The 27,393-nt window shown below is 44.3% G+C and overlaps 1 protein-coding gene across 4 annotated transcripts; it reads right to left on the bottom strand.

Moving 5' to 3' along the window:
* Positions 1-554: 554 nt before the first annotated feature.
* On the bottom strand, positions 555-27,355 carry WIPF2 (WAS/WASL interacting protein family member 2). 4 transcript variants are annotated; one of them, XM_081168697.1, is made up of 8 exons: positions 27,230-27,355; positions 10,453-10,565; positions 10,186-10,318; positions 8,177-8,290; positions 4,771-5,433; positions 3,289-3,501; positions 2,074-2,175; positions 555-695 (listed from the first exon to the last, which is right to left on the bottom strand). In XM_081168697.1, the coding sequence occupies exons 2-8, from the start codon at positions 10,507-10,509 to the stop codon at positions 655-657; spliced, it is 1,323 nt and encodes a 440-aa protein (XP_081024823.1). In that variant the 5' UTR covers positions 10,510-10,565; positions 27,230-27,355; the 3' UTR covers positions 555-654. The 4 variants fall into 4 exon arrangements, with proteins under 4 accessions (XP_081024823.1, XP_081024825.1, XP_081024826.1 ...); XM_081168699.1 differs by lacking the exon at positions 27,230-27,355 and adding an exon at positions 20,406-21,218; XM_081168700.1 differs by lacking the exon at positions 27,230-27,355 and adding an exon at positions 19,514-20,330.
* Positions 27,356-27,393: the final 38 nt, after the last annotated feature.

Below are 27,393 nucleotides of genomic sequence, written 5' to 3' on the forward strand. Positions count from 1 at the left end.
ACCATGGATGCTGCTACATTTGTATAGCTTTCTCCATTTAGAATTCGCTGCAAGCGATGCTGTTTATACTAATTTTCTCCCCTCCTCCCTTCAAGTTAACCACAATTTTAACATGTTAGTATGTAGTGTCTGCATTCAAAAACAGAATAGCTATTTCAGTCCTCCTAATGCTCACCTCTTAAAAAGAAAAAAAACAGAATTCCCCACTTCGCAGGCATTTCTCTGCCCTACGCTAGGCAAAGATCAGTTGCTTCAACCTGGCCCAGAGATCCAAAACAGTCCTGTTTGGCTTGCGTTTCTGGAAAATATTCACTGGACCCTTGATCTTGAGCAGTAGTTGTTTATGAACTGGGGTGGCTCTTCCCTCCATGACACGAATGGCAAGGGAAATGAGAAAGCCACACAGATCTGCAGAAAAGGGTTCTCACCCAGCTGTGCCAAGAGACGTCCTTTTAAGTCCAGGTGTGAAATGCATAGATGGAAGTGAGTAATGGTAGGTTTGTCCGGGTTCTTGAAACAGTTTGGGGGTTGGGGGAATCAACAGCAGGAATGTATTTTTCATGCAGGTTTCTGAGGGATGGGAAGGGAGGGGGAAATCTGAGAACACAGGTCCATTTGTTTTGGTGCTGTGGAACCATGCCCAGCTGCTGTTTTTCACCTTGGGATGGGAGGCAGAGGAGGGGCCCCACGAGTAGCTGAAAAAGAAATAGATTGTTAATGCCACAGATGCATCACCATAGGAAGTTAGGCTCTACAAAGATGCTGATCACAAAGCAAAAGAGATAATATTAATATTAATAGTAGTAGTAGTAGTAGTAGTAGTAGTAGTAGTAGTAAGTATACCACCCTTCATCCAAAGATCCCAGGATAAGAACAAGGATAGTTCACAATAGAAAATCAGATACAAAATACAAAACAAAACAAAATCAATAACCTCCCAATAATCAATACATTGCTACCACTATCCCTAGGTAGTCATTTTGCCAGGGCTAATGAGGTGCAGATCTCATTAGGCACACCAGGCCTCCCTGTTTGGCCCAGGAGGCTATTTTTGCCAAGCTACATCCACCTGCCCTACACCTGACATCAAGTGCAGGGCACGTAATAACCTAGCTCAGCTGAAGGGGGCTTTGCAGGCACTGCTGATCAGCTGGGACTGCAAAGCCCCGTACCAAGTGCTCAGCAAGGCCAGGCTATCAGCTAACAGTAAAGTGTTTTTAAATCCCTTGTAAAGTGCTATGCAAGACCTGTTGGGTGAAAAAAGGATGACCTTGCACCACTGTGACATCAGGTGACTTACAGGTGGGTGGATCTGTCTACCTATAAAACTTGGTCCATGTGGGATGGGGGAAGATAATAATTTGCCACACTAGCCAAATTCAGTTCCCCACCATTGCACGATGCAGATTTGAGTTACGCAAAAAAATTAAAATAAAATAAAACTGAATCATATTGAATCATAGAATTGTAGAGTTGGAAGGGACCCCAAAGGACATCTAGTCCAACCCCCTGCAGTGAAGGAATCCTGCCCATAGCCATCCCTGGGTGGGCTCAAACCACCAACCTTCTGATTAACAGCCAGACACGCTAACCCACTGTGCCACTTCAAACTTGCACATCGTTCTCATGTTTTCCAGCTTCTGCATCTTGTTCAGCCCATTCCAGCACATCCTTTGCCATGAAGAGCAGTGAGTCATCACGTTCCCACCCCCGGGGCTCCCCAGTCAGTCTGCTTCTGCAGCTGCTCCTGTAACTCCTGCATTCCCTCTTCCTCACAAAGGCACAATGAACTTGGACAAGTCTAAATCAGAACCAGCATTAAATTTATGCAAGACTGCACAGTTTGCATAATTTGAAAAGGCCTGGAAACAGAATGAAGGAATTGTTGATGATTTTAAATAAAATCATCTCATTCGTAATGCTGGCAAGCCATATTCTCAGTCCCACAGAATTAAATTCCTTATCACAACTTGCCAAATTTTCAAGCATGGGGCTGAAAATAGCTTGATTTACGAACTATCAGCCAGATACCTGGGAGACCAATAAGCAGATGTGAGCCAAATCAGTGCTCACCTCTATTCGTTTTGCTGGGATAAATCTTCTGGAAGTGCTTGAACTCTTCTGGTGCTGGGAAATCTTCCACTGGATGAAAGGAGTATTTAGATTCAAAGTCATCTGCAGAAAAGGAGGAAAATAAGGCCTGAAAACCATTTCTGGTCTGAAGGATTCCCACTGCCCTACTTTTCACATCCATAAAACCCTGAGTCTGGAATGGTGGCTAAAATGGCAAAACTTGAAGCAGCCCCATCCTGAAAGTAAGACATGGGGCCGCTCTCTCCAGGTGCCAAATTTTGGTCACCATTATATGCAGATGCCAGACTGGGGGCAGAATCCACCAGGAAATCACGAGTCGCCTGGTAATAAGAGCTTTGTGCAGAGTGTCAGAATGGGCATGAGTCAGCATTTCAACATTCCTATAGATATACTTATCTATATATATAGTTTGTGTCACTGCTTCTACAAGTAGCTGTTTGGGCATTCTGTACAAAATGAAATGTACCTAAAATAAACTGGTACCGACTATAAATAAAAACATCCAGCGAATATATAATTCAAAGCATCAGATGCTTAACAAGCTGTCAACACCAAAAGGGAGATAGCGGTTCCATCTGTACACATGCTAAGCCAAACCCAACGAAGGATAATGAGGAAGTTCCCAGAGAACTTTGCACCTCCTTTTCAGGGTTGCTAGAAGTGAAGCCACAGTTTGGCTTAGCTTCAGATATTTGGTCTATTTTGCTTCAGACCAACCATGAGATGTTGGCAATGTTTGTTCTGCAGCTGGACACAATGAGTTTGTCCGGAGCAAGAAAAGCCATGAACCCGAATTTGGACATAGTGTTAGGGGAAACCATGGCTTAGTTCACAGCAGTGCAGCATCAGCAGGATGAAAGGAGGAGCAAAACTGCAGCAATCTTCTCTCTGGGAACCCACAGGGTCACTCATTCATGTCATGTTCACGCTAACACGTCTATGCCAGTGTCTTTCGTTTTAGAGCTGCTTCCTAAGCTTGTATGAATGAAGTTTCATCCCCAACACACAGACTTCTTCCTGGCCGATCACAGTATTTTTTATAGCCACTGTAGTTAACCGATACCAGCCAAACCAGCAGAAGTATCGTAATTCTGGGCAGGCTGGTTTTCCTTTGAATCCAGCGCATGTCTCAAAGCCAACTTAAATGCACCTGACACCTATAATTTAAGGTAACAGCAGATTCTTTCTACTCACCTCCTAAGAAAGACCTGACAGTGGAAATAGAGTCCCGGTGTCCATTTCTCATGGGTGGGGGAGGGGGAGGAGGTCCAACTGGCGTTCTGGTGGGCGGGGGTGGGGGTTTCCCACGGCTTGTAGGGTCTGACATCCCGTGCATTCTGTAGGGCGGGGGAGGCGGAGGCGCATCTCTACCGCCATTTCGGATCATGGGTGGTGGCGGTGGAGGGGCTGCAATGGAAATTTCCCAAGTCAGGATTTCATGAGCTAACTTAGTAGCCAAAATGAAAGGGATAAGCAGAGTTCCCTAGGTAGCCAAGCAACTGAAACATCATTGGCTCTGCAGGTCCTTGACAGCCTTGTCTTTTCCTTGCACCTGCTATATAGGGTTCCAGGTTTCTTTCCCTGACCTCCCAACTCCGTTAAGGAATTTTCTTACTTATTGAAGAGGCTAATTCACCTATGTGACCCTTAGCATGATGAGTTGTAGGCTACCAAGTCCTTGGCGAGCATTGTGCGCAGGCTGAAGTGACTGATCGCGACGTACCTGCACCAACTATCCTCTCTGCTTCTTTTTGGAGGGTTTGCAGCTGCATGGGAAGTCACGATCTGAGCACAAAATAGGCTGATCAGATGATCGTGCTCCACAGTAACAAACACCCCACACTAAACAGGTTGGCTTATTTGTAGGGCAAGAATGTAATACCTGCTTTTTGTTGTTGTTGTTCCGAAAAGCACGAGGGTCTACTAATTAATGACCAGCTTTTTAATAACTATGAAGTTGTGGGGTCCTTAGGAGGGCAAAGCATACCCTTCTGCACAACATAGAAAACTAAATTCGATTCCACATGTCTTGGTTGCAAAGACTCTCCCCATGCAACGTGAATTTATATTCCAGTCTTCCAAGCATCACTAACATGCTATGGTGGCAGTACCCTTTGTGCACAATGCCTGGGATGGGGAAGCTGGCCCTTCGGGTGCTGAGTTGAACTCAAAACTCCCACAAGCCGCAGCCAGCATGGCTTACGGTCAAAAATTGGCCGCAACTTAAAACGGTGGAAACTGCATATCCACACCATTATCCTTGTCTTTGGACAGCTCTTTCAAGCCTTCAAATGTTTCACCTGCAGATTTAAGAGGAGTGACAACTCTTTGTTGGCATCCACCTGCCTTGGGAGACAATGGAAGAAGAGCGTGCCTTTGGGAACAACTGAGACTGTGAATTTGTGGCTTGGCCAGGTGATACCTAGCAAGTTTGTGGCAAAGGTATAGTCCAACTAAAAACTTCCTAATTCACAGTTCACTCGTAGTTGCTATGCTACAGAGCATGAAGCCAGGCCATTCCTAACCTTCTTAAACCCACCGCATACACATCCTGGCACCAAGATTGGAGACTACGGGACAAGAAGGCATTTTTTCCCCTTGAGAGATTAACGAGAGGCTGTCAACGCCAAGACCACTTCCAGTTTTTCACAAACAAGGGCTAGGAGATGCTCTTACCTGCGCCCCGGCTTGGAGGGTCACGGGCAGGAGGTGGGGGCCGACTGCTCTGTAAAGAAGGGGAGGCTGAAGGGGGCGGGGGAGGAGCCATACCCCTCACAGGCCCTGGTGTCTTTCGGTGCAAGGAATTGTGTCTCTGCGGAAGCTCGGGAGCAGACTCGTTGGTGGGGCTGGCAGGGCCGTTGGGTACACCGGGGGGTTGGCGGTAAGGTGGAGGAGGGGGTGCCAGAGACTGGCCCTGACTGCTTGGTCCCGTTCGGATATTCACTGGGGAAGGGGGCGGCTTGATAGGGGGAGGAGCCGGCGGTCCATCCCGAGTCCCTGGGAGCCGCTGTCCTGGCGTTGGTGGCAAGGGCTTTTCGCGGTTGTAGGAAGGTGCTTTGCTGCTGTGCATGGGAGGAGGGGCAGGGGGTGCGTTGGCTCGGCGTCCTGGGGGTGGAGGCGGCGGAGCCGATGAGCTGTGTTTCATGCCGGTGCCGCTGGCGGTATTTGGCCGCGAGAGATCTGGCAAGGAAGGTCTCTGCATGCGCGGAAGTTCCGGAGGGGAAGCCCGGCTGTTGTCAGCGTCATCTTGGGGCCGGTTGCTGGTTGCAGACACCGGGGGCCGCGGAGCTGCTGATCTGGACCCAGGGACCTGGAGGCACTGCTTCCCAGAGGGACTTTCTGAAACCAAGGAAAGCCAGCACAGAGTTCCTTATTAGAGAAGCGAAACATCTCCTTCCAATATAAAGCAACTCCTTTTGGCAAAAACCACCATCCAATTAAGTGGAAACTGACAACGTTTGTCCTTGTACTGAGACCACAGCCAGTGATATACTGTTCATGCAGAGCCTATATTCTAAATGACTGGGAGGTTTTCAGATGTCTGGACACAAATGTTTCCCACACAGCAGAAGGGATGAACGATTCAAGTCAAATTTTAATTGCTGCACATAGAAGGGACATTAGGGGAAAGAAAAGGGCGACTTCTTGATTGCCAATGTAATCCTGGCAGGCAGCTAAAGCTTTGGACAATTCACTCACTTAGGGGTGCAAAATTCTGTTATTCCGTCCATTAACTTCCTATAGCTACAGCTTCCTGAACAAGGGTCCTCTGATTCCCTTGCCTGTTCAACCCACTTGGCCTTCCTGGCATTAACAGCACACCACCTCTCATCTCCAAGCACTGAGAAAGTCCTCACTTCCAGCACTTTATCCTTGGCCAACCCTACGTCCATGTGCAGCTCCTTCTGAGCCCACTGCCTCCTACTTTCCAGTGCAACTTTTCCTCACTGGATTCTCAGCTTTCAAGCTCCTTGTTGCCCCTTAACTTCTCTCTTCTCCTCCATGTTTCAGAAGCCCAATTGACTTCAACAAGTCAGGTATTAAGTGTTGATGGTCCCTTGCTGTGGAATGCTCTTCCAGCAGAGATTCGGCAGGACTCCTTGCTGGTAATTTGCTATCATCTCTCCCAGACCCTATTCACTTGCTTATACTTTTCTCCATCAAGTCAGTTTTTAAAAATTAGTTTCCATTTTTAAAATACTATTTTATATTGATCAAGGTGTCTCCCCTGCCAGGTAAGTATGACAGGGAGATGGATTACATATGAGAATTTGATAATTAAAGAAGGTAACAAATTGAAATTGAGACCATATGAAGAAGTTAAAGAAAATGTTAATGATTGGTTGCACTATTTTCAGTTGAATGCAATGTTTAAAAAAGAGTTGTCAGAGAGAGGTTTTCAGAAAAAGAAATCTAGGTTTCATCAAGAAATCCTAGACAGTGATGTAAAATTTTATCAAAATGTACAAACTACTACTTGAGTGGCATACAAAGGATGAGGAAGTTAAATCAGTTATGATTCAGTGGGCAAAGATTTCGATTATAACATACAATTTGATGAGTGGATAAAATTGTGGAAAGAAGGAATGAAATTCACTGCATGTACTACAATTAAAGAAAATGTTATGAAAATGATATATAGATGGTACGTAACACCAGTGAAACTTGGTAAGATGTATAAAGTCAGTAATAAATGTTGGAAATGTCAGGAAAAAGAAGGAACATTTTACCACATGTGGTGGGAGTGTAAGAAAGTGAAAAGCTTCTGGGAAATGATTTATAATGAAATGAAGAAAATGTTGAAATATACTTTTGTTAAGAAACCAGAAGCATTCTTATTAGGAATATTAGGGAATGAAATTAAAAAGAAGGATGTGAAATTATTTAGGTATGCAGTGACAGCTGCTAGAATTTTGATGGCCCAGAAATGGAAACAGGAAGAAATGCCGACGAGAGAAGAATGGAGAATGAAATTGATGGAATATGCAGAAATGGACAAATTAACATGGAAAATTCGGAACCAACGTGATCAGAGATTCACCGAGGACTGGAATAAATTTACAGAGTATATAAAAAATGTATGTGAGAAGCAAATAACGCTTGTTGGCTTTCAAGAAGCTCTGTGAGAATGAAGGATAGAAATGTTGCTTAAAAGACATAAGATTAAGATTGTTAAAGCGCAATACAAATTTAAGAAATGTGAGTAATTGTGATTATATGGAAATTGTCAGATAGGCTGAGGGAAGTCTAAAAGATGTATATGTTAGAAGTAGATGTTAAATTTGGACGGAATGCATATTGGAAACTGAATAAAAATTATATATAAAAAATAAAATAAAATACTATTTTATATTGTACTGTACTTAATGCATTTTGTTGTAAACTGCCTTAATGTAGTCATATGAAGGGGAGGTCAACAATATGTGTGTGTGTGTACACACACACACACACACACACACACACACACACATAGACATAGACATAGACATATACAGCAGCTGAATGACAGTGTTCAACCCCAAGGGATTTTCACAGCAGCCAACAAGTTAAATAATCAAGTCAAACAATGATCGATATTAAAATTCAGAACAGAAACTTATCAGAGGTAATGTAAACACACATGTCTCTTTGGGGAAGGTATTCCATAAACAGGGTGCGCTTCACCCCTACCATCAAAAACCCTCTCTTGGCCACCACCAGCTTCACCTTAGATGGCCAGAGTATCCAAAGGGGGATCTCAGAAGAAGATCTAGAGGTCCAAGTAAGTTCACGTAGAAGCAAGCAGTGTTGTAATACACCAGTAATACACAGGCAGACAGGTGGGGGAGGAGACATGGTTATTATGGTTGATATTGAGCCTGACTAGTCTCAGCTCCACAGGCATTAAGTGCCACTACAAGCCAACATAAATTTTCCTGGTTGTTTCAATAAGGCATGGACTTGCTCTCAAAACCAAGTTGCAATCACTCTTCTTCAAGAGCTAGGATCACTCAAATACAAGGTTCAATGTTTGGTATTTCACAAATCATGATTTAAACCACTTTTATTCAGTCTAGTCCAGTCCACATTCTGTGGTCCTCACCTGAACTGTCCTTTACTCCCACAGGTCGAAGCTTGGGGACACCACCCTGGAAGAGGCCGCCCTTTGGTGGCAGAGGGGATGCGCCGGAGTTGTAGCCGCCACTGCCCTTAGATTCTGGAAGAAAAAGGCCCCTGGGTTATTTATTTAGTTTCTAAACACAATTTTTTAAATACCACCTCAGGAACATAGGGAACTACCTTCATCTGAGACAGAACGTAGATCCAAGCTGCTCAGTTCTGTCTATGCTTTTCTCCAGGGTTTCAGGCAGGAATTTCCCCCAGCTCTAACTGGAGGTGCCAGGGATTGACCCTGAGGCTTTCCAATTACAGTGGAACCTATACTTACCACCATAATTCGTTCTGGCAGCCCGTCTTTTAGGCGAAACGGGTCGCTGGCACCGTTGTGTGCATGTGCAGATGGTAGCAGCCGCTTCTGTGCCTGTGCAAACAGCGGAAGCTGTTTCTGTGCGTGCGCAAATTGCGGCAAACCCGGTATTTACTTCTGGGTTTGCCATGGTCGCGACTTGGATCGGGCCCAAGTAAAGGTAGTTGTAAGTAGAGGTTCTACTATACACGAGAGAAGCTCTAAAGAGACGCTCTGCTCTACTCTACACTGAGCTATGGTTCCTCTCTTCTGGGCTTTACATAGGCAGCCTCCACCATATTCTTTTACTCAAGATGCTGCTTCTCAGCATGTGGACAAGGAAAAGACCCAGTGGCATTGGAGTCATCTCCTCCTGAAGTGGCAGTATGAAAGCAGAGAAGGTAATAACTTTACTGCTCAAGATCACATGGGTATCAGACAGCGGCTGCTGCCTGAAGAGCTAAGCACAAATACATCATAGGCTGTACATTTACCTTCCCACCAGGATTTAGAGACACCTGTTTCCGAGGATTTAAGTGTGCAGCTGCCAGTTCTATTTTACTGCTAACTGCAAAACTTTATTTCAAGCATTTGCACCACTGGGACCTGTGCAGTTTAGGAGGTAGTTTTCTGCCTTCCTTCAGAGAACAAAGAGAACATTTTTTTGCAACTACAAACGCAGACAGGAGAGTGCTGCTTGTGAGCTTCCCAGAGGCATCTGACTGACCATGGTGGGAATGTTGGTTTAGCTAGACCTTTGGTCTGATCCAGCAAGGCTCTTACGCTGGCATACAGAGGGGGACTGTGCAAGAACTCACGCTGCCAAACAAGGAGGCTGCTATGCTTTACGCTGTCAGAGGGAATGATGGCCTCAGTCACAAAACAAAGGGACTGACTGCAGAGCCTTCCCCCCAACAGATCAAGGGAGAGAGTTATTGACAGCTCAGTCCGTAGAGCCTGAGACCCTTCATCTCAGGGTTGTGGGTTTGAGTCCCACATGGGGCATTGCAGGGGGTTGGACTAGATGACTCTCGTCATCATTTCCAATTCTATGATTCCACGAAGGGATGCAATCCAGACCACCAAGTTCCACAAGCTATGAGTGAGTTCAACACAGAAGGTGCCCTCTGAGAAGTGACCCAAGCAGTGCAGTCAGTAATTGCTACTCCTGCAAGGTTCTGCTCAGGAGTAAAGTGGGGGAATGGGGTGGCAGGTTGAGAATGACTTGTGGCGTATGCCAGCAAATGACTCCAGGTAACTCAAGTGAGTGAACCCAGCCACATGCTGCAGTGCACAGGGGAGAAGAGTCCTCCCCTTCCGGCCCTTTTGTCTTTCCCCAACTGCTTGATACGGCACAAAGCCAGATCAAGCACACAGTGTATCAAACAGTCAAATGTAAGCAAAAGCCTCACCCCAAGGCAATTTTATGGGCCACAGCCCTGTCCCTCCCCACCTGCCTCACCTGATGCCTCTGTTTGTAGAGATTCTAGGCCATTTCCTCCCATAACTGCTGCTGAATTATTTTAAGCTCAACAGAAGGGCTGAGCACCATCTGGATTTTTTTTTTTGGGGGGGGGGTATCACCGAGAGCTTTCCCAATTAGATAGCAAAGATCTTATTGCAACTGCCCCAGACCCCATGCTTACTCTCAATGACGGGTGCACTCCGGTCATTGACTTGGGTCACCTTTTTCAACTTGGCCCCTTTACAGATGTCTTGCAGCAAGGCTCCCCTCCCTCGCTGCTCATCCCTGCTCAGTTTTGGAGGGTCTGTGTTAGCCTGAAAGGAGAAGATCGGCAACCAGGTTAAGTGGAGAAAGGTAAGCACAGGAGTAGTTCTTGGGTGCCCCTGTGAATGCTTCTCAGCAGGGCTCTTTGCATGTGGACAGCAGGGACAGGAGGAGGATCACCTACCTGATTGAAAGTTGGGGGTGGGGGTGGTCCAGGGGGTGGGGGAGGAGGTATTGGCATCTTTGCCCCACTCCCTGCCGACTCAGCGTAAAAAGAACTTTTGGTCACTCATAAACCTGCAATGACAGGGGTGAAAGAGAGAACTGTTACAAAGGAGAAAGAACAGCAAATGAAATAGCAGGAGGCAGTGACGGAACCTGGTGGGCATTGCTGCAGTTTCATACCCACTTCACTAGCTGTCACGAGAGAATGCCATTGAGATAAGTATTTTATTCAGCTGATTAAAAAAGAGTATTTCATACAAGGTGACTGCAAGGCAGTTAAGAAAATAAACACAATAGAAGCAGGAGCACCACTGCATAATAAACAACACACCAGGATAAGAACTAAAATGCTTTAAAGGCGAGGGGAAACGAAGTTGGCTGCAAGTAAGCTTTGAAGCTGCAGACCCAGGAGACACACATGCAATATAGACCATATTCAAGACAACATTGGGGCACACATGGAGGACAACAGGTAAATCAAAATTATCTGCCTTAACTGAAAAGGTGAAATGCAGTTTAAAGATTAAAATGACAACTCAAGTATTCCACCCTCCACCCTCCCCCCCGCAAAAAAGCCACCCCACTTTTTACTGGATTATCAACAGAAATTTTATTATTTATTATTATTATTATTATTATTATTATTATTATTATTATTATTATTATTTATATACTGCCTTATTAGTGGTGTGAGGTGAGAATATTCTCTGTTAGAAAATTCTCCGGAGAATATTCTCCACAAACTGTAAATTCTAATGTAAGAACTAGTTTTACAACCCACATTTAAAAAATCTAGTAAATAATAAGTCAAGCTGTGATATTGTCAGTGTAAGTAGTGTAAATTAGTGGCAGGCTTAGTGATTAACGTGAGTCATTCACGTTGAATTTTCAATTTAAAGTTTGGTGCAAAAAAAATCAAAGAATGTGAATTCAGTGCATTGCCCCACTGTATAAAAGTATCTGTACAGTTTTTGGTTGCCATCTAAACAAGTTTACCCATGAATAAACATGCATATTAACCAATTATATCATTTTCAATGCATTAAAATGAATGTTCTCTCCTATTTTAAATGAAAATTCTCTAATATTCTCATTAATCGAGAATATTCTCGAGAACTTAACATCACTACACCCTATACCCAGAGGTCTCAGGGCAGTTCACAAAATAAGATTAAGGAAGGGCCTTTTTATATTGTGCTATCATTTAACATTGCTGGCATTCTGAGCTGCTCTCTACCATCTTTTGCATAAGCCACGGAACTAGCCAACAAAATGGAAGGATAAAGGAAAAGAGTGACTTTTTCTATTCCTTTTTCCTTTAATACTGAGAAGCTTTGGTCTGGGTCTTATCTTTTTGTCATCTGTACATTGCTTAGAAAATGTTATGTTCTTTATTAGCTGCTAATAATAATAATAATAATAATAATAATAATAATAATAATAATAATACAGTCGTACCTTGGAAGACTTTTCTGTGTATAAGACTATATTTTTTTCTTGAAAAATCATGCTAAAAAATTGGGGACGTCTTATACATGGATAGTGAATAGGGTGGACATTTGATTGGTTGCTGCTGCGTCTATTAGTGGCTATTGTGTGTGTGTGTGATTGGTTGCTGCGTCAATTGGTGGTGTCGATTGGCTGACACTGTGGCAATTGGGCGGGCAATCAGCAGCTTCTGCTGGCGAGGGGACAGACGGGAGGCAGATTTTGTGACACGTGCGGGTGAGCGATTTATGGCAATTCCCCCCAAAAAGCTCTACAACCCTGTGTAATCTCCCCCCATTTTCTAAAATTTGAGTATCCAAAAATACGGGGCGTCTTATCCATGGGGGCATCTTATAGACGGAAAAGTACAGTAAACAGCCTCCTAACAAGTGACACTCTGAACATAGGTATACCACAAATTTAATCATGTTTGAAAGAAACTCATTTAACTGCCACGGTTCCCAACCAAGGAACCACCCAGACAACTATAGTCTTGTGAAGAGACCGAAGATCTCTTAACAACATACTCAACACTCTCCCAAATCGACCGTTCCAACAGTTCTCCGAAGGAAGCAGTGACAATTTAAGTGATATAAAACTAGTTTTGATTTGTAGAGCAGATTGACTCATAATGAAAACCGCCCCCCAGTGAATATATTTCGTGAACACAACTATAATAAGTGAGCCTGGAAAATTCCCAGGATCGAAAGCACTTGAAGTCCGGGGGGGGGGGGTGTCAAAGAATTTGACATGTTCATATCCCATAACTGGGAATAAGAATGTGCAAAGATGCTTCTGACACTTCTAAGTGCAGGCCAACCTATACCCTGGAAAAGTGAACAGGAGTTCAGTTTTAATACAGCACTGTGTTAGCTGGTAGTGCTATAGCAGGCTCTGCATAACCTGATTGACAGGCAGAAACACACACCACCACGTCAGCACAGAAGTACTTCGGATGAAGCAGATACAGGAAGAAGTGGTGTGATTCACCCTAGATACACAATGCCGATACCTGTCAGAAGCACAAGCCCAATGACATCAAATTACCAGTCGGAACTATTACAGACAAGCCAGTCTAATGCTAGTGGAATGCACCCGGTTTCAGCACCTGCCTGTCCAAGGAAGGGAGTTGCAGCAGCTCGAGGCAAAGCAGTGGAATGGAGTTCTGATGAACTCCAACCAAGGAGGAGCTGCCAAGAAAGCTGACTCCCCAGAAGCCCTCATGCAAGGCAACCCATAATAGTACTTAAGAGACCGGATACCTTTGCCAAACCCCAGCTCTGCCAGAGGAGGTGTGAAGCTTTTTAAAATACTGGCTAAAAGGCAAGTCAGATACTGAATGAAAAAAGCTTGTGAGTCCGCAACTCCAGGCATCTCCACCACCCCCCTAAGAGCAGGCAAAAGTAGGCATTTCCCAGCCGAAAGGCACGATCCACCAAGAACGTTTCCCATACGTGAAATTAACAGAAGCTGCAAGAACACACATCTATTCTGGATATGCTCTAGGGCACCTGCAGTTTCCAAACCTGAAAAAAACTTTGTTTTTAAAGAAATGCTTCTAACCTTCGTGGATACAGAGATGTGAAAGAGGATGCTTGCATCAGCTATTTCCCCTAAAACATAGATTAGCAAAGCAGTGCCCTCCAGGTGTTGCTGGACGACAACTCTCAGCCATGCTGGCAGAGGTTGATAGGAGCTACAGTCCACTGTCACATCTGGAGGGACCCACCTTGCCTATCTCTGGCCTCAAATATCCAGGGAACAGAAAATATTAGGTACCACCAATTTCAACTTTCACAAAAGAGGCTATGTGGCAGGCAGGAGCATTTCCTCTCAAATACAGTGGTACCTCAGGATGCGAACGGGATCCGTTCCGGAGCCCCGTTTGCATCCTGAAGCTAACGCAACCCGCGACTGTGTGTCTGCGCAGGTCGTGATTCACCACTTCTGTGCATGCACGTGACGTCATTTTGACCGCCTATGCATGCGCAAGTGGTGAAACCCGGAAGTAACGTGTTCCGTTACTTCCGGGTCGCCATGGAGCACAACCCGAAAGCGCTCAACCTGAAGCGTATTCAACCCGAGGTATGACTGTAATCATTTTGCTGTCCTTTCCCTAAGTACTGCAATGACAAACAAAGGACTGTAGAGGAACAGAGAATTAAATGCACGGGGGGGGGGGGAGAGCACAATGCAACATAGCACCTCGCAGCAAACAATCCAAGTTTGCAAAGACGGTTTCACAAGCTACCCTTAAACAGCACTTGCAAGTAAAGTCATTAAAATCACCAGCCCATTGGATGTTTTGCAAGCCTGTTTGCCTCCACACACCCTGGGCTAGTCACTTGTGGTCCCCCCCCCCAAAAAAAAGAAGGGGGGGGAGAAGTGTTTCATTCAAGTTTTCCTACTTGGTCTTCTAAGGAAGACTCCTGCTTGCTACAGACAATCTGTCTAGTGGTTACCTGCCAACCTTCCTTAAACTGCGACAGGCTGCCTAGAAGTCATCACTGGAAATCTTAGCTCTGCCTGGTAAGACAGCAGCAGTTGACAAGAGATGGCACAGCCAAGCATCCAAAAACTCTGGCAAAGTGACTGAGCCTTCAAAGAGATCAACCTGGAGAAGTGCTGCCACCATGTTTCACACCATTAATGAAATGGAAACACTCTCCCTATTGTCAGGTAAATCCTTTTTTCCTTTTTTCTTTGGACCAGTGATATTTTGTTTGACCTATAAGTCGGTCTCCCTTAAAGCTGGCTGGACGATACTCAACAAGAATATACATGCTTCTATTCCACTGCTTATTTTCCTTCTTCCCGTCCCTACTTGTTTGCAAATCGGGCGCCTCTACCTTTTATTGTTTAGAACAGGCTAGATATTAGAACTGCAACCCGATTAAACAAATGCCAATTCATTGTCAGACGTCTTTGCCCCAACCAGCTGTTGTTGAAAGTATTTCATGCTACCAGGATCTATGCATCCTCTGCCTCGTTTCTTGTGGTCAACGTTTACAAGCTTAATGGTGCCCAAAGGACAGGCAGTCTAACCTAACCTGCAGCTGTCCTCAGAGAGCTTCTTTTCTCTGCCTGGAATATCAGGTCCCCTTATTTACTCAGCTCTCCAATTTAGGAATAAAAATGCTAGATACTAACATATTCAGTATGAAAGCAATCAAATCAGAGAAATGTACACCCAAGGCTAGATATTTGCCACCACTCAGTCATGCCTTTTTTTAAAAAAAAAGTTCATAGCATTGTACAATGGAAGTACTAAAAGATCTTCACAACTACTTGAAAAGGAATAAAATTGGATGGAAAATAAAACATACCCAAGATAGGAGCTTTCAATCAAGAAGTCAGAGAACACAATTTAGTTTGTTTCCTCTACTGAAGCTCTGCCTCTCCGATTCCATTCCTGTTCCGACTCTCATCCCAGTGTGCAGTCACACACTTGGGTTTACAAGCATGCGAAGACGCAACGCCCATGATGTGACTACAATGTTATGGGGGCGGTGTGATAGTTTCAAAGCATGGTCACCTGAGGAGGATGGGAAGTGACTGGTCGAAAGGCAGCAAGCACTCAATTAATCACGCAGTCTCTGGGAATGCATGTGCTGCAAGACATGTAAGCTGGCAAAGATAGCCGAAGCTATGCCTAGCATGAAAAACCCTTGATTGACTGATGGAGTTTGTCCCATTGGTTCACTTGCTGTATGTAGTAGAACACTGACTTTTTTCTAAGCAAAACACTGAATCAAGCAACTGTGGAGCAACTTGCCTGAGTCTCCTCTGCTTTTGGCTCATGAAAATTTGGGGATTAAATTGTGCACATGATTACTGGGGTGGAGGGGAAGGATCTGAATTTAGAGGGGAAGGCTTTAGAATTTACAAAAAGCACCGAGTGAAGTTGTGTATATTTGAAACACCATTGAAAAGGTATACAAACACTCCATTCTGCCCCTTTTGTGACATTTTCATGTCACTTCTGGGTTTGGTGTGATGCGCATGTGCGCAATTGCGCACATAATGAACATGCGTAAATGCCTGTATCACAATGTGCTGGTCAGCCTTGAAGGTGCCAAAGATGACCCCCAAGGTACTATGCCACCATTTTGAAGCTTACTAGTGACTTGTGTTGGACTTTTTATTTTTTATTTTAATTTTGCTGTAGTACTGCTACTGTGGGAATAGAAGTGATTTAATCATAACAGATGCCCTGGCTCATTAACTTCCCAGAAACACAGCGAGCCAGATATAATCGCCCTCATTATTGCAAAAACAAGATGCTGTTTTCTCTCTGCCCAGCATTTACGATATTGACAATTCCTTTCCTAACGATGGTCGCCTTTTGCGTGCCTCATATGCCCTAAACGGAACCAAGCAAACATGTTTACTCCCACAATGCAACTTTCTGTGAATGGCAGCAGCGAGAGTGAGTGATAAACGCAGCAAAACTGTACAGTATTGGTGAAACGCCTCCTCTCTCTTTTAGCTATCAACAGCTATTTAATAGCTAGTAGCAAAATGGCAAAAGTGATCTCTCAGACATGGGGAGCAGGCTTTAACCCAGGGGTCGGGAAGGTTAACCTCGCCTAGGCCGGATCACGCGCAGCCACGATTTCCGGCATTTGCATCTGTGCAGACACAATTTCTGGCATCTGCGTCTGTGCAGACGTGATTTTCAGCATCTGAGCATGCACAGACGCAATTTCCAGCACTGCGGAAGCGAGTCCCCGTGCTGCGCTAGTTTAGTGCAGCGTGCGGGGACTTGCCGAGTGGATGGCTCGGTTCAGGGGCGGCTCAGGAGCTGGTTAAATGACCCCCGTGGGCTGCTTGTTTGCCCATGGACCTTAGGTTGCCTACCCTTGCTTTAACCTCTTCCTAGTGCTCGCTATTCGCCCAAGCACTCCCAATTCCCCAAACTGCTAACACCTCTTAACAATGCTAACTGTGGTCTGAAAGCACAGGGTGAGACTTCCCATAAAGGCACCCAGCTAAGGGACTGGGCCAGCAGATTATGCCTTTCCTATACCTTACCAAGATCAGCCAAGAGTATCCTCTGAATGTCACTTAAAACAACACATTTGGACATCGATGACATGCCAAGAGCCATCCCACTGACAGTCCTCAATGACAGAACCTCCCCCCTCAGGAGCTGGTGTTGCATGGGGACTAAGGGACTAAACTATGTGCCATGATGACCCCCAACAAAATTCTACATCTACCATGAGCTCATCAAGTCCTTTCTCTCTGCCTCAGTCACCAGGCAGCAAAACGGCAACGGCAACAGAAATTTTGCTTTAATCCCAGCTGCATACCCTCTCGCAGCCTATATTTGAAGTGACTTATAAAAACTCCAGGTATTAGCATGGAACAGTTACAAATATATTGTACTGTGTCATTTGTGAAACTCATCTCTGTATTCCACAAAGAGACAATAGCTTTGATGGAAGCACCAGTCATGAAGCTTACAATATTCAGAAGTTTGGGTAACCAAGAACCTAAAGAAACTATTTCTGGCCAACTTCACCCTGATGGTAGAAAAAAATTAAAAGTGATTTTAGAAGGTGGACCTCCTTTAATCTTTCCATACTGCGAAAAAGTGCTTCCATAAAAAAATATGTCTTGTCTGCCTAAGTTATTATCTCTTTTCAATTTTTCAGCCCAAATTTTGGCCACTGAAATATTTGGATCTAAAGAGGCTTGGGTGAATAAATCTAATCTGTATGCAACAGGCAAAACAGGTGTTTGGGGAACACCAAAAATTAACCTGTATTATGAAGCCAATGAGTTAAGGCAGGCTACATCCCTAATAACTAGCAATACATGAAAGGCATGGGTTCAAATGGAAGAAACGCACAATATGGAAATTTCAATAGATGCTATTCTTTCAATGGGCATGCAAATACAGGATGAAAATGTCCCCCCACCCTTTTAATAAGAACAGGCTTCAGTATTGTTATGGCTGGAGTAGGGGAAAGGTTTATATCATTTAAATGAATTTTACTTGAAACTCTGAGCCACTTGGAGGAAGGGTGTTGCAGGAGAAACTTGGAACCCTGGGATGTAATTGGCTGGTGTTGAAACAAACCACCTCTTTTATATCACAACAAGAAATAAAGGCTCAAGCTGCCCTCACTCTCAAAGATTTTGAACAGCTTGTACTTTCAAGTGTTGTTTGTTAACATGAGAGGATGGACATCTAAATGATACAGAACATTTGTGTCTCATGACCTAAAAGAGTGTTGGGAAAGTGACCTAGGAGATGCCGCAAATGACTCTGATTGCAGGGGGAATTTGCAATAATTCTGTAAGGGCTGAAAGAACTATGCTCAAAATAGTATTTGGGGGGGCATTATGTCAACGTAAGATTACCTCATATTAAAAACATCATCTGCAAAATGTTGGCAATGTGGTCAGCATAATGGAATGTATTTCTACCTTTGGTGAGAATGTCCTCAGGCAGCCTCCTTTGGGGAATTAACCAAACTGCTCCACACTAGGTACAAACACAGGTACCCCAGAGAGGAAGACCGCATCCTGATGAATCACACGCCCCTCCTGAGCCCTCCAGTCTGTCCAGCTTGTCTATCCATGCCTTGGTAATTCATGCCAGGATCAAGTGCTAGATAGAAGCAGGCATGCCCTGGGCTCTACTCCTGGCCAGGGAACAGAAGCCACTGGAGATTTCATATGCCCCCATCTCCTGGACCAAGCTGATCCCATATATAAACTCCATTGCTTTATTTTTTTCCTTCTATTCCTTTTTCCTTTAACACTGAGAAGCTTTGGTCTGGGTCTTATCTTTTTGTCATCTGTACATTGCTTAGAAAATGTTATGTTCTTTATTAGCTGCTGCTGATAATAAATAATAATAATAATAATAATAATAATACAGCCGTACCTTGGAAGTCGAACAGCCTAGTTCTTGAACATTTTGGCTCCCGAATGATCGAAACCCAGAAGTGACTGTTCTGGTTTTCGAACCTTCTTTTGGAAGCCGAACATCCAACGGGCCTCCGCGGCTTCTGACTGGCTGCAGGAACTTCCTGCAGCCAATCAGAAGCCGTGCTTTGGTTTTCAAATGTTTTGGAAGTCGAATGGACTTCCGGAACAGATTCCGTTCAACTTCCAAGGTACGACTGTAATGATGTTGATGTTGATGACTAACCTGGGATTTAACAGCAACATCTGTTGATAGGGTAACTCAAGAGGGCGGGGGAGGCAATGGAAAGCGGGGCAACTTTTATGTCTCTGATCTCCCTTTCTCTGGAATGGCTTGTCTGCCCCCCACTGCCATATCTGTTCCTGGCGTACCTCAAATATTTGAACAGGGTACACATCCCTCCTCCCCAGGAGGAGTCCAGGCACATGCTAACCATTCTTTTAAGAACACTGCAGCTACAACAAGGCCAGAAAACAGTGATAGCAATGTGATTAGTGCATATGCAAACCAGTAAAAGGAGCAGCATTAATAAGCTGAAGTACAATTATCAAAATCAACACACATTATAGTACTTTAACATATCACTGACCTTCTCCCCCAAAGCCTGTGGTATGGAGAGTGTTAAGAATGCTATCTGAATGGGCAGTTAGGGCAAATTTATTACAACTGCATAATAAGAGGAGCCAAAACACTTATAAGACATGAATAGGTCATAGCAGTCTTCCCATTAACCTCTTGCCCAGGGCAAGTAACTGACTGGATCCTTACCTGAAACTGCCTTGTAACATCTAGGGACAAATGTGGGGGCCATCTGGCATTTCTTAAAAACACAAAATCTTACTTTATTTTTTGAAAGGCTGACCTACAGACCTGGAATGCTAGAAACACGTGGGAGATGGGCCTTCCAAGCTGGAAGACAAAACCAGCCCATGATGGAAGTGCTGTAGGAGACAAGCTAAGGTGGCAGGGCCCAAGAGAAAGCTCTCACATTGATCTGAACACGCCAAGTAGGGCACCGCCGTGGCTTTAATTGAATCAGCTTGCGACACAAAGGGATGATTGGATTGGCAACATTGCCACTGGCTGGCAGAGGTGCCGCATGAACAGACACAGCTTCTCAAGCATGGCCTCAGAAAGGTTAAATGGGGACTTTGGGATGCAGGTGCCAAAACCCACAGCATCTTGCAAGGAACACCCTAAACCAAATATTGAGGGGAAAGGGGGAACACTTCAAGGAAGTAGCACCTGCTTCCTCCACCCACTCCAATTTTAGTGCTATTTGTTGCCTCGTCTCCTTTTACACAAAACGTTAGGGCAGCGACAAAACGGAGCAAACAAGCTGGCTCGTTCACTTCTAATATTTTTGCTCAATCACACCGTCCCCGTATTTTACATTAAGACCCTTTCCAAGATCTACAAGGAATCTGCAGAATAGGACAGACTTTTCCAACATTAGTTATACACGGCATTTCCCACACTACCTTTGGCAGGAATATAAACGGTGCTAGATACTTCTGCATGGATTACGATGTGCACAGAATTTCTGCTTAAGCATTCTTTATACGCAGGAATGTATTCCTCACAAGGCTGCTTGTGTTCAGTCCAGCAAGGCCTTCCCTCCATTTGGTTTTCTGAAGAAGACACTATCACTCTATGGTGGACCCTGAAAAGGGGCAGAGCACTTATCTTTTTATACTCTGACAATATTTAAATAACTGTTCCAAGGTACAAGGACATGTTCTTCAAACAGCAATCCATGCTCCCACTTCCCTCCTTTATTCATTCAGTAGAATGGACAACAGGTATCTTGTTTGAGGTGTATGGGCGTGCATCACATATTTTATGCTCTCCTATGGGAAAAGATCCCTGAAAATATAAAAACAAAATAGCAAGCAAAGAGCTAGGCTAGAAAATTTGCTTGCTTTCTATTTCCAGGGAGTGGGTGTTGTTTCACACAGGGGGAAGCATTAAAAAAATGTTATCCCCACCAACATTCTGAAGTGGAAAAGTCCACCTTATTCTGCCATATTTGTTGACCCAATCTCAGAAAGCACACTTTGCAGATTGTATATTTCAGAACGTAAGGAGAGGAGAAAAGGTTGAATACTCGCTCATAAAAGCTCCACACCTGTGAAAAGCCAGCACACAAAGGAGAAGGCATCCAACCTTAAGTGTGAAGGCACATACTTTTTGATGTCAGAGAATAAAAATGCAGTCCCTGGCAGCATTCCCAAGTCCTAGGATAAGTATATAGTGGGTTTTTCCCTGAAATGAACAGGAATTAAACTACACTAGCAGTTGTTAAACTGAAATAATTCAAATAATGACGCCTTCTCCCACAATTACAGAACAGGGAAGAAATGCAACCAGTCAGTGCTGTTCATACTTGTTATTATAAGAACTAAATCTATCCTTACAATAAGGATGCTAGCCAGATGTACACACTTCAGTGGATCAATTTACTCAATTTATTCTGATGTCATCATTATATATTCAAACACAGGGGAAAATGCAACATCCACTTCATATTCCTCAAGAAGGAGATTGATTAAAACTTGAGAAAGCGCCAAAGGAATCAAAATGCTCTAAATAACATTAACCTATCAAGCCACACAATTTACTCGAGCAGAGCACTTATATGGCTTTGTGGCCCATCCTTCCACCCTAAACCTGACATATCATAGGTGTGTGGTGACCTTGAGTCACTCTATCACAACCTGTGAATTCATTTCCCTCGCACACAGCTACTCAGTGATCCAAACCCATCAACATAATCCCAGACTAGACTGTTACATAGACTGCCCTCAGTCTCAGGCATGAGCCCAAAATTACCATCGCTCTTAAGGATTTTGTCTACCAATACGAGGCAGCACTATGATTACAACTCCACAAAAAACCCTATGACACTTTTTGTCTGGTACCAAAAATTCATAGGCCAGGGGTTGCGAAAATCAGTGCCATAAAGGAGGGTAACATTCGGAAATTCCTAAGAAGAACCATATCGACCATCATACATACTGAATCATGACATGCCTAGATGGCCACGTGGATGGATTTCAGGCAATCATGATCATTCCACACAGAACAGCTCATACCACCACGGAACTGTTGTGCTTAATCCTCATGCACAGCTACCATTACATTCGTGGATAAATGAGCACAAACATCACTACACCATGCAAACTTGTTACGGGTGACATACAACAGTGCTTCCTGAAAAGTTACCATCCGCCTCACCTAATACACCTCAATAATGACTTATTTCTAATTTAGATTCATGGTAAGGAGGTGCTCCAGAGGTTTCATCAGGATTTTCACCTTCTCCAGCTGCACCGTTTACTTGAGCTTTACCTAACAGCAACATATTATTTTCTAGGCACCACAGCTATTTTAAAAGAAAGCCACCTAGAAATCACCTTATACTGTAAGCCGACTGTTCCCTATGCATACCTTTACATAAATGACTATTATCCACAATGCAGAAAGCCTCTTCTATATCCAATGATGTAGGCTCTAGCGCATGAAACATTATGTAGTAAGAGATGGAAAGTACTACAGGAGTCTTATTTGAGGGCTAGTTTTTTGTTGGTATAATCAATGCTAGTTCTGGCTCAATGTAGTAGTTAGCAAGCTTTCTACCTCTCTGTAAATCATTTCCACACTGCCCTGTCTCCCACCATTCCCTCAAGAAACCTTGCACATTGCAGAGGATTGAAAGATGTCCAAGGCAGATCCTCAGTCCACGAAAGCGCTTCCCAGGCTTGTCGGACTTCATTCTAGGAGAGCGCCTGGAACACACCCAACACTCACCTGCAGATGTGTATTAAGGGACAATCAGCAGTGGTTGGTAAGCTGCCTTTCGGGGAAGCCTGTCTGCTAATCTTGATTTACTCTTTGAGGAATCTCTGCTATAAGCTTCCAAGGAAACCCAGGGCTCCCCAGAACATAATATGAAAGCCACTGGTTTAGTGAGAATATTGTTTTGTTGGTTTCACCTGATTTCGTGTCAAGTACTGTTATCCGCCCTGAGCCATTACAAGGGGGAAGGTGTACAGCAAGCTGTACAATTTGAAGAGGTAGATTGGTGTAATATTTTACAGGTACCTCATGCAAAGCTAACATCCCTCAGGCATTCATAAGTTACAGTTCTGCTGTATGCACACTTAATACAGCAAACAACCCAAGCTTATTTAATGCACTACTTTGGGGTGGATAATTCCATGGAAACAGCTATGTTTTTCCACAGATTTTTTTTCTAAAAATGAACTATTTTATAAATCCAATTAGCAACATATTGAATGGATAAAATGAGTTGTATTCAACTAAGTTCTGGGTGAGATTAGGCCCATTAAAATTAACGAACCAGTCACATACATTAACTTCAATGGGTCTACTCTGAGTAGCACTAGCACTGAATATCATCCAATACCAGCCAAAATGGTATTTAATAAACTTTTTCTCCAGAAAGCACATTTTTATGTGTTATATGCCTATATAATTTAGCTATCTCCAAAAACATCATCAATATTCCCATATTGCATATAGGGGAAGCAGACTTATACAGGGCAACGGATGGCGCTGTGGTCTAAACCACTGAGCCTCTTGGGCTTGCTGATCAGAAGGTTGGCAGTTCGAATCCACACAACAGAGTGAGCTCCCATTGCTCTGTCCCAGCTTTTGCCAACCTACCTAGCAGTTTGAAAGCACGACAGTGCAAGTAGATAAACAGGTACTGCTGTGGCAGGAAGGTAAACAGTGTTTCCGTGTGCTCTGGTTTTTGTCACAGTGTTCCATTGCACCAAAAGTGGTTTAGTCATGCTGGCCAGATGACCCAGAAAACTGTCTGTGGACAAATGCCGGCTCCCTCAGCCTGAAAGCAAGATGAGCACTGCAACCCCATAGTCACCTTTGACTGGACTTAACCATCCAGGTGTCCTTTACCTTTACCTTATCATAGGGGAAACAGAGACTGTGAGTGGCATGGCAAATGTAATCAAGTCAGGGGTCCTTAAAACCGGGGTGGGGGAACCTGTGGCCTTCCAGATGTTGCTGCACTACAACTCCCATCATCCCTGGTCGCTGACCATACTATAAGGTGAACAGCATCTAGAAGGCCACAAATTTATTGACCCCTACTTTAAAAATTACTGGAGCCAACCTACCTTTCCATAAATAAAGTAATGTATCAATGAAGTAATGTTGAAATGACCCTATCCAATTGATCCTTCCCACAGTATTTCTTCTTATTATTATCCTGCCTTTTCCCCAGGTGCCTTACATATAAAACAGGATAAAACATAGAAAATAGGGGCACTGAAAGTAATTAAACACTTACAGAATTGAAACACTACAAAAAGATATATTTGGAAATATAGCTAACAAGAAGAAGAGGAAGAAAACAAAACATCACAGCATGAGCCCTTTTTCCAGTCAGTTCCTAAAGACCTGTTGGGATAATTGGTCTCCCTTCTCAGTGTTGTACCAATTACACTGGCCAGAACCCCACAATCAAGTTTAATCACCTTGAGGCCTGTCTCTTGCTCCACTCTTCCGCCTACTATAATCAGAAACAAGGAGGACTAGCATCTCTATATAACAACAGATTTTGGAAGATGGGAAATGGAAAGGCCAAGACTACAGGCAGAGAAAGCAGCATGTAGAAAGAAGATATTGTAGTTACTGCTCAGAAAAGAAACACATGCATCATTCCAGAACTGGCACCAATATTTATTTTATTTATTGGATTTACATCCCAGGACAGCTGGCACAGTAATGGCAAAACATATTTTTAAAATCTAAAAGCAGTTTAAAAACATTCTTTAAAAGTTAAAAACATTCACAATCAGTGATCAGGGTTGTCAGCAACAGTTTCCTTCTGTCATCAAATGCTTTGGTAAACAGAATTTTTTTAAAATTTCTCGTGAACATCAATAATGAGAGAGAACACACCGCACTAAGGAGGGCATTCCAGGGTCTGAAAAGGCCCTGTCACTGATCAGGCCAGCACAAGAACAAACAGCAATACTCTGTCAGGCGGGTACTAGAATCAAACCCAGAATTGGGACCAAACTAGATTATCCAGGTGGGCAGAAAAGGGAACATGGAGCCTTCCTGATGCTTTTCATGACTACAGCTCCCATCCTCCCCAACTACAGACCACGTTGACTGGGGCTAATGGGAATTAGAGAGTCCAACAACGTCTAGAAAGCACTGGATTCCCCATCTCTGCAGTAGAGCCTTCTCATGTTTACAGGGTATCCTGTACCAAAAAGAATCCCTGACAGATAACTGTGCAATCTGTCTTGTTTTATAAAACTTCAAAGAAGGTTCCACACATTTTGGAATGAGAGTTACCCATCACAGGCATGCAAATAGCAACACATTTAAGAGGGCAAGACATGCAAACCAGGAGTGCCATGCAATGTTGACCGCAACAGGAACAAGTTACATTGCAGTCTTAAAATGCACAATGCTTTGCAACGCCAAGGACCATATCCAATTTAGAATATAGGGAAGCTGAAAAATTATAAATTGTCCAAATCCATCATTTTACTCCAGCAGGCCATCATAGAACCGAAGCAGAACATGAGCAAAGACTGCAATGAAGGAGGAATCTAATGGAAAGAGAAAGCTCTATGGGGAAAAGGTATATGCAAACAACTGTTCAGAGAGAAAGCTGTATGTCAGCACGCTGTCTTAATACATAATCCCACCCCACCTAACTTGCAGGTATTTCTGCACTCTCCACTTCCAAGTATGTTGAGAGTTTTGAGAACCACACATTTAGTGAACAAATACTACAGTTAGACAAGCACTGATAACATTCTAAGAAAAGCGACTGAGGAAGGCAACTCCACCTGCAGAAAGGTGAGTGCACAGTTCCTTGAACTAAAGTTATTCACTGACTGACGACACATACCTCTGAAGGAGGAACGAAAAGGTGACCACACCCAGCATATCCCCAAAAGGCCATTTACAGCAAAGGGAAAGACAACATATAATCCGGAAGAGGCCCTGGTTTGGAAGAGAGCAAAAAGGAATAGAGGACTTTGGGAATGAAGGAGATGCAGTTTGCCTGTAAGCATGTCAGATCCCAAGCACATTCAGCTCATATTCAGAGGACATACTAAAACTCCCTCAATCTTTGTGAGCATCTAAGTTTTGAGTACCTCATTTGGAGCTTAAGAACAAAATATTATGGGTGACACCCCAAAGAAACTCATATCCTCGTCACTTGTTATTGTTGTGTCTGACCCTCAACTTCCAGCAACTTAGAAGAATAAGGAAGAAAAAGGGCAGTTTCCTCAATGCCACACCCTCACTCACCCTATAAATAACCTAGCCCCCTTCCACAGATACTTCGCCATGCCACCATTTCAGCAGCAAAGTATATAATGTATATAGCCCTCACAAAATTCACAGCAGCTTATGTAAACCTCCCTCCCTCCTGACAGTTTGTTACCTGCTCCCATTTTATTCACCCTCAATGTATCACCCAGATACATAAGCCACCACATATTTATCTGCTTCACCTGTTCAGCTTATGTCTAAATCCTCAACCACCCGCAAACAAAAACCTCTGGCGCTGCAACACACCCCTTCCCCGGAAAGCACCTGCTCAATACCAACTACAGTATTTCAAACCGGGCTAACCAAGCCCCGCAATGCTCTTGACCCACCTCTCCCCATAAATTCTCGCAGGCGTAACCCTCCCAATATCCCCAGCCTGTACACACACCAAGGGTCTCTCCCCCCCCCCAACTCCTCTTTCCCAACCCCTGGCTTGAAATAACCCCAGTACCTAAACAAGCGGTGACACTGGGGAAAAATAAAATCTAAATACAATTTTCCAATCTCTCCTCCTCCTCTTTCCAGGCCCCTTTCTTTATACTAAATTTCTCCTGGTCAACGAATCAAAGTATCCTCTCACCTTTGCTCACCCCAGAAACCCCTCTTCTTCCCCCTCACCTCCCCCAGCGCCCAGGGGCTCCTACCAAATCGCCCACCCCCTTCAACAACAGGCCAATGGGGCCCACCCCTCTTCTCCCCCCTGTTCCCAGTCCCTCCTGCTGTGCTCCCTCCTCCCGCCATCCCTTTGGCCCCTCACCGCCGAGCCCTCTCTCTCCACCCCGCCCCTGCTCGCCCACTCCCCAGCCCCGTGACCTCCGCAGGAACACGGGTCAAATGTCAAAGCGCACCCCGCCCACCCACCCAACCACTCAGCCAAAGGGTTCTCAAGGAGGCCACGTATCCCACACCCAACCAGCCGCCCCTCGTTGTGGATTTCGCAGCCCTCTTCGCTTACCCACAAACTCTTCTGCCTCTCTGGTCTTCTCTCTCTCTTTCTCTCTCTGCTCCGGGGCCTGCAACCCGGAAACAGCCGTGTGCCCGCCCGGCGGCCACGCAAAATGGCGTCGAAGAGCACTCCCAGGGGCCAACGCGCACGCGCAACGTGGCTCCGCCTTTTCC

The sequence above is a fragment of the Podarcis bocagei genome (genome assembly GCF_964188305.1).
Source record: "Podarcis bocagei genome assembly, chromosome: 13".
Classification (NCBI taxonomy): Eukaryota; Metazoa; Chordata; class Lepidosauria; order Squamata; family Lacertidae; genus Podarcis; species Podarcis bocagei.